This window comes from Solanum lycopersicum, chromosome 2, assembly GCF_036512215.1.
Source record: "Solanum lycopersicum chromosome 2, SLM_r2.1".
In the NCBI taxonomy this organism is placed as follows: Eukaryota; Viridiplantae; Streptophyta; class Magnoliopsida; order Solanales; family Solanaceae; genus Solanum; species Solanum lycopersicum.
Window position 1 is genome coordinate 64,061,103 of NC_090801.1, and position 7,917 is coordinate 64,069,019.

A 7,917-nucleotide genomic window follows, 5' to 3' on the forward strand; every position below is an offset into this window, starting at 1 on the left:
ATCACTTTTATAACAATAACAACTTTAAATCAAAAAGTTATATCGATATTCATGGTAAAATGTGTACTTTGTAAATCCAAAAATTAATCTTGCGGTGTCACTTTCGATTTTATAGTGAAAATAGTAGTCAACTCCTCCGTCGAGATGCAGATCAACCCGGCGGGTCGTTTAACCAAAATAGGAAACCGGCGCTTTGGACAATATTACAATCTTTCTACTAAATCCGTTTTCCGGTTCTCCACTCCAAAAACAGGGATCTCTCCAAAATTGCCGCTGTTAATTTGTAACCGTCTCGAGAAAATTGGCAGTATCAATCTTCGGATTTCTGCCGAGACATTAAAACCCCTGTTCCTCTCGATTTTGTCCAAAACTCAACAGTTTTTTGAGCGCTCCACTGTTCCTGTGATAGAAAGGGAGAAAATGGAGGTCAATGGTTGTTTCAAGCGTAATCTTCTTCTGATGTTTACTGTATTTGGAGTAATGGCGATAGTGAAAGGTCCAACTGAAGCCCTAGCTTCTAGTTCTCCTTCTGCTTTTGTCCAAAATGTCATCTACTCTAACAAGATCGCCATCTTTTCCAAATCCTATTGTCCGTAAGTATCTCTGTATTATCAAAACTAAGGATTGATTAGAAAATTGTGAACTTTCGCAGCATATTCAAAGCTTGCGGAGGAAAGACTCCAGCTTTTCTTTGCTTTCTAGGGTTTCTGTCTTGTTAACTCTACTGATTTTCTCTCTGCCGCGTTTTTATCTTCTTTCCTGTTAATTTTAGAAATATCATTAAGAGTTTTAGGGGTTAGTTTCTCTATTTCCAGCCTACTTTACTACAGTTAGACTTTGGCCAATTTAGTCATTTACATTGGATTAGCTCATTATAAGTTGTTAGTTATTTACAGGAGATTATGGAACTCTTATGAGGATTGAAGGTTGAAGCCTCCTTTCCACTTGAGGGTGACTGATAACATTGGTTTCATCTTGGTTCCAAGTAGGAGCTATTATGTATGTTTCTATTTGTTGCCTAAAGAGGATGACTGATAACATTGCTTTCTTTATTTTAATTGACCAAGTCCATATCGTTTCCACTATAATTTGGTATCACATCAAGTGTTTGTAGCCATAGACAAATCTTCTAGAGATCAAGTTCTTTTTATTCCTCTTCATTATCTAAATTTGAAAATAATTGGTATGCATATATGAAGATCACACAACACAGTTTGAAGTTAACATCCTTTTCCATCTTCGTTTGATGATAGTTATGAGTCCAAAGGTCTTAAAACTAGACCTTTCATTTTGGCAAAGGAGGAAGCTGTTCAGACTCCAACCTATGTAATAGCTGAGCATTTAATTTCTTATGCTCTCTGTGCTGCTTGGAATAAACATTATGTAAGGCTAAGATATAATATATATGTCCATGAGTAAGATTTAAGATAATGGATTTGAGGCATCATAGGCTGTGGCGGTGCTCTGTATCCCGTCATATTTTTATGCCATGCATCCTTTTATTTTAATACTCAGCTGGATCACACATTTATCTTTACCATAAAAAAGAAACAAGCACTCAAGGGTGTGGCTTAGTGGTCAATGATGTGGATTGAGTACATGAAGTTTAGTTCAATTCCCAACAGAGAAAAACACTAGGTGATTTCTTCTCTCTATTCTAGACTTGTTGGACATAGTTACGTGATACTTGTTGCTAGTGGGAGATGGCAGTCTGGTAGATGTCCCATGGAATTAGTCGTGATGCGCACAAATTGGTTGCTACTTCTTGCTGGTGGGAGGTGGCAGCCTGGTGTGTATCCCATGGAGTTAGTCTTGTTGCACACAAACTGGCTCGGACACCACGGTTATCAAAAAAAGAAAAAGAATCATAAAATTCGTTGCATCTGAGAATCACAATAGCTTTCTAAGTGCATGTTAATGTTTTAAAGTTTGTTCCTTCTTATGCTATCGTTTATATTGTATTATCTTTCAATAATAGGTACTGCAAGCGTGCCAAAGGCATCTTTAATGAACTTCAAGAGCAACCATTTGTGGTGGAGCTTGATCTTAGAGGTGATTTCTTGTCTATACCCCCTCCCCTGAAACCTGTAGAAAGAAATAAAAGTAAAGTACAATACTTGAAAACTATTCATGGAGGTATGTACAGTATTCATGACTATTTTATTGCCTATCTGTGTTTCCTCCTCGTAAGAGCTATACTTAGTCTACATTGATTGTGTCATCTAGTGATGGAAATTTATGAATTGTTTCAAACTAACGATATATCAGTTTAGATGATGGCGCTCGTATACAAGATGTCCTTCTAGATCTGGTGGGTCGCAGCACAGTCCCTCAAGTGTTTGTGAATGGGAAGCATATTGGTGGTTCAGATGGTAGGCTTTGTGATTTCAGTTTTCCGATTCCTGTTCTCTGAAATATTTATCAGCTTGTAACACTTGATTCTTGTTTTTGATTGTTGTCATCTGTGTGTTGGCTTCTTATTAGATCTCCGAAACGCTGTCGAGAGTGGGCGTTTGCAAAGTCTTCTTAAGAAAGAGTAAAGTTGTGCTGTAAGTCAAGAGATTGAAGCATCTCTCCTGAAGTTCTGAAACTGCAGTGGCTCGTGGATAGCTTAGTTATGTTTGGTAGGTCCAGGTGTAAACTAAATATTTGTATGCTGATATGGTGTTTGTTTCGTTTCTTATGCTGAAAATATGGTATTTGGAGAAAAACAAGGGATCTGAACGTAATTCCAGAGCTTATAACCTTCACTTGCTATAACTTTGCGCTAGTAGGTTGTTTACAAATGAACAAAAGTAAAATGGAATGTGATAACACAGAAGCGTTGAACTAGAGAAATTGTTTAGTACATACTTTACTCCTGTTTCAGTTATGTTCAAATTTCATAATTGGGTATGCAATTTTAAGTGCATCTAAATTCTAGAATCAGTGGACAGATCTTCTGAGCAAATTGCATGATGAAAAACTTGTATAGATCCTGATTGTGTATAGAGAAATAAGAACTGAAGAGATGCCATGAATGGCACATAAGGAGATTTGATAACTCAATCATCTAGAGAAATATTCAGTGGGCCTAAGCTGTTGCATTTGATTATTACCGTCAAGTGCCATTTTTTCATGAGCTCTGCACTGCTGCAGATCCATTTACATGTGAATAGAATGATTTGGTAAGGATAGATTAAGTCTTAGGATCGACTGGAAGTGTTCACTCAAAATGTGTCAGATTTTTAATATATTCTTATCAAAGAATTTTTGTTCCGTCTTCTTTGTCAAGTAGTTGTCATGGACAAAGATGAAGTTGGTGAGTGGAAAAAAAAATGGGAACAATCCGTGCAGAGAGAAAGTAAAAATGGCAAAGAAGAGAAAGAAAAATGAAAGGACTGGGGGACATGCTTGATGAAGAGACGGAGATACATAGTGAACTTCAGATCTCTGTCATTGTATGCTAAGTGTAAACATTAACCTTGCAATTAATCAATAACAACATTTACGGCATTTGCCCCTGCAGCACTTTGCCTTCTTTATCTATCAAATAAATAAATTAAGTAGAAACAAGAATAAATAACAAGAGCTACGACAACTGCTTCTTTTTCTGCTGGAATTAGTACATGAAGACCTTTAGGCTACAAAGTAAGAATTGCTTGCTACATATTTAGATGAGTGAGAGTGTGCAGTCATGTAGGTGCAGCAGTAGCGTTTGGCCGCCAGAAAGTCTTCTGTGCACTTAGTATTCCAACTTGGTTCTGGAAGATGGTCTTCCGGATTTCCCAATGCAGAGACTTGAGTAAATTTTCTACTTCCTTAGTTGTAGCAGAGTCATCGCGGACAATCAATTTACCTCCAGGTCTAACTATTCTGTCAACCTCTGCCATTACAGCAACAATTTTGCACCTACAAATGCCACATTAGTTAGAAGTCACTTCTACTCCATAAGTAAACAAAACTACTGTAGTATTATATACCTCTTCTTCAACTGGGAGAAAAGATGATCAGCATGTAGAAGATCGTACGTCCTTGGGTATGTACTAAATGATTCACACCAATCATGATAAATTCCAAAAAGACCACGTTCATATATTATGGGAAGTGTATCTGGTGCATTGACATTCACCACATTCACAACCCACAGTTTGAGATCTCTAAGTGCTGCAGCAAACCTGTTAATTAATAGGAGTAGCCTTTTGTTAGTATTCTTTTTTGGTGCATAAGAAAAGGTACAAGAGAGAAGTTAATCACCCTCCATATACTGCTCTCATGTCCATGGCATTTCTCACATTTGACCAGCTAATTCCTAGTCCTTTCATATACACCTTACTTATCAAACGTTTCCAATGTTCTAAATCTGCTTTGAAGTCATCTGGTGCTGGCTTTCCATAAATTCCAATTTGTGATCGGTTTAGCCAGTATGGAGGTGTCTGCAGTCGCTCAGGCCACTCTACAGGCCACCGATATCCTCTTTCCGTTTCTTTACTTGGCACCCTATGCATACATGAATTGAAGGGGACATACCTGAAACACGTGTAATATTTCCGATCTCATTAAAGTTGGTAACAAATAAATATGTGGAAATTACAATTATTCTTTGTAGATGTTGCAAATGGCATTGGCAGGCAGATTTCACGGAGTAAACAAAAAAATTGCCAGAGAACAATGAGCTTACCAGGCAGCATTAGGATCATCATCTTGTTTACACATTGGAGGTTTGTTTTGTTTTCTTTGATCGTAGCATTCATTTGTGTCTGATTTGTGGTAGATGGCAACACCAGCAGAGTTTAGTTTATCCTTCTTTATTGTGATAAGCTCCCAGCACATGGCCACCGTCAAGTTAGACATTTCTGGTAATAGATAACCGAAGAAGGGGAAGGAAAAAAAAAAGCGTCAATTTTACTCTAATGGCATTAAAGGATAGAAACAAATGAACCTTACCCTTCCATATCTCGACATCTTCTTCCAGAGTTTGGTAGACGGGAGTTGCAGACCAGGCAAAGTAACCTCCGGGGCGAAGAACACGATTCAGTTCCAGGAGAAGAGCACCACCTTCATTGCAAATTTAAGCTTAATTAAGGAATTCATTCAAAGGCAAAGTCAAAATGAATGTATAAATAGTTCTAAAATATATATTATTTCTAGGAAACACCTTCCTCATGCCAAGGGACTCTGCAGCGTGCACAATGCACAAGGTCAAAAACTCCACTTGGAAATGGCAATCTCTGAGTACCCATCACAGCAGATATTGCAGGTATTCCCCTTTCCAGTGCGAATTGAACTTGTGCCTCATGTTCATCTTTAGGTGCGAAAGACATTGCAAGAACATCTCTCTCGAAAAGATAACCACCAAAACTAGCGACTCCACAGCCAACATCTAATACTGTTCTAGTGCGCTTTCCCCATGCTATATCTGGAACTGCCTACAACCAGTTGATTTACATCAATCACCAGCATCAATGAATTGTCTAATGTAGCATATACTAGTAGTTAATTTTTAAAATATTCTTGTGTTTTTTGGGTTTGATCATCCTATGATGTTGTTTTTGTAGTCGTTGGTGATGGATAACATACCTCTTGTACAAAATCTAGGTAATGCAATGCTCCATGGATAAACTGAGTACCTCCACCTGGGAAAGTAAGGAATTCTCCAGAAACTTTCACCCAGTTTTGGTGCCCCTTCACCTCTGCTAACAATGTATGAGGCACATTATGGTACCATATCTGGATAAAAGCAGAAATTCTCATAAGATTAACATTTTCCCAATCCATATTAAGTACTAACAAAGTAGTTTAAGTAGGCAACTACCTTATCTCTGCTTGTAGGCCACTCAATTGATGGCTTGTATCCCTCAGGCAAGGGGACGAGACAGGTAGGAGGTTCCTGAGGACAATGTCTTTCACGATGTTCATAATGTTTTGTGGATTTTAGCTTCTTTATTGCGTCTTCATTGTCTAAACATGGTATGTAGTCTGCAAGGGCTTCCACCTCGCATAGCTGCCAATTCTGTTCGGGGACGCTGCTGTCTTGGTTATTTTTACCAACTGTTCGTCTTTCTTTCTGGTTCACTGACTGATCAGCTTGTGTCGACCAGGCCTTCTTTGATTCCTTAGACTCTTTCGGTACAATCATTTCGGTCTTGTTATTTTCATTCTTCAGAACAGGTGGGTTATTAGTTAAGTTTACGGGAGCCTTGTGATCATTTTGAATCTTAACATCTTTTAGTAAAGGTGCTTCATCATGTTTGATTTGATCTTTACTGGTTACCCCTTGAGTATGTTCTTCTGGTTGTTTCGGTTTCTGTTGCATTTGGTCATCTTCTTGTTGTTGATGCTGCTCAAGTCGTATTTGTTGCTCGTGATCTGACAACAAGTTCTTGGTGTTGTCTGTTGCAACTCCGTGGGCATCATTTCCTGAATCTAAAGAGACGTCCTCTTCAGCCTTTTCTTTTCCGGTTGTTGTTTTTCCTGTTGCTGCAGTTATTTGCTCAGCTTCTTGCTTGTGAGTGATGGAACTTTCTTCAGACGTTTGCGTCTCCAGTTGTTTCTGCTTCTCTCGCTCGTCAACAGATTCAGTTCCATGCAATCCCTGAGCGTTCTCTGCCACAACTGGATTCACATTTTTCTTCTCCATCTCTGGTTTCACATTTTCATTACCTTGCAATGATTGATCAACATTCACATTCAAAGCATCTCCTCCACCATCCTTTGTAATATCTGATGAGACATCTGTCTGTAGCTTGTCAATTTCGCTAGTATCCTGAGGCCGGTTAGCGTCACCAGTTTTAAGGGCATCATCAGGAAGGTCTCCTTGTGAGTCTTTGAAAACAGGAGTTGGTTTTACAGCGTTAGAAATGGTCTTGTGTGCATTCATAATTGTGGAAGTAAAAGAAGAAGGGGTAGAATCGGTTGTAGCCGTTCGAGAGGTGGATTTGGGAGGAACAACAGAGGTGGAGGTTAGAAGCCATACTCCCAACACACATAATGACACAAACACTATGGTAGTAATAGTTGATGAATAGGAAGAAGAGGATGGTCTTCTGCCCAAACGAGCTCTTGTTGTTGGCATATTTTTGTTGATTTTTTCGATTACATTCAATATTATTTTATTTTCTTTTTTTGCAACTTTAGCTACTTTTTGTTCTGCATTAGCCTTTATGTTGAAATTGGTAAAAGAAATAAGTGGGAAAAAAAATGAGATGAGAGGATTCAGTTTGTTTTGTGGAGGGAGATGAAGGCCAAAGTAAGGGAGAAATAGTCCAACCTGGTTTGTTATCAATGATCCAACAGAGTAGGAAAAGGAAACAACATGTTACACTCAATTAACTTTTTTTAACCAACATAATATAAATAATAAACAACTTAACAAATTTTTTATAAGTAATCAGAATAATTTTCTTTGGTGCTGGCTGCAGTCAAACAAAAATATTTTAGTTACTTTTAAAAATTTGTATTGAATTTGTTAGTTTTTTTAATATAGGAATTCCTGATTTAACAACTTGAACGGGGTTTGGGGAATTTTTTTATTTGGAAAAGATAAATAAGAGGGTCTTTGAATTTGAGTAGAATGACAAGTGAAACAATGGAGTTGTAAATGGAAAATGAAGCATGGCCCAAGATTGCGTCCAAATAACTCAAAACAAGCCCACTACCGGATGACCAATGGGGAAGTTCACATATAGACTATATAAAGTTATTTCGAAGTGAATAAACGTGCAAAAATTAAAAAATAAGACAGCCCATAAATCTTTTGGGTAATATATAAGAATGATCTCTGCTTCTTCAATCAAAGTTTAATAAAAGTTTTGCCACATATTGTTCTCATTTGCTTTTTTTGTTTAGTAATTTTGACTCTTGACCTCTAAAATTTCCCAATTAACTAATATCACTCATTTAAAGCGAAAAGAATGGTACGTTATATCAAATGTAAAC

At 37.6% G+C, this 7,917-nt stretch overlaps 2 protein-coding genes across 2 annotated transcripts; one reads left to right on the forward strand and one right to left on the reverse strand.

Annotated features, from left to right (window-relative positions):
- Positions 1-2,760, forward strand: LOC101247085 (glutaredoxin-C3). Its single transcript, XM_010318093.4, has 4 exons — positions 1-593; positions 1,979-2,052; positions 2,274-2,372; positions 2,485-2,760. Exons 1-4 carry the CDS (start codon positions 145-147, stop codon positions 2,538-2,540), a joined length of 678 nt encoding a protein of 225 aa, XP_010316395.1. The 5' UTR covers positions 1-144; the 3' UTR covers positions 2,541-2,760.
- Positions 2,761-3,431: 671 nt separating this feature from the next.
- Positions 3,432-7,295, reverse strand: LOC101260899 (probable methyltransferase PMT27). Its single transcript, XM_004233682.5, has 8 exons — positions 5,795-7,295; positions 5,560-5,709; positions 5,138-5,408; positions 4,927-5,037; positions 4,661-4,835; positions 4,237-4,509; positions 3,963-4,157; positions 3,432-3,891 (listed from the first exon to the last, which is right to left on the reverse strand). Exons 1-8 carry the CDS (start codon positions 7,052-7,054, stop codon positions 3,675-3,677), a joined length of 2,652 nt encoding a protein of 883 aa, XP_004233730.3. The 5' UTR covers positions 7,055-7,295; the 3' UTR covers positions 3,432-3,674.
- Positions 7,296-7,917: the final 622 nt, after the last annotated feature.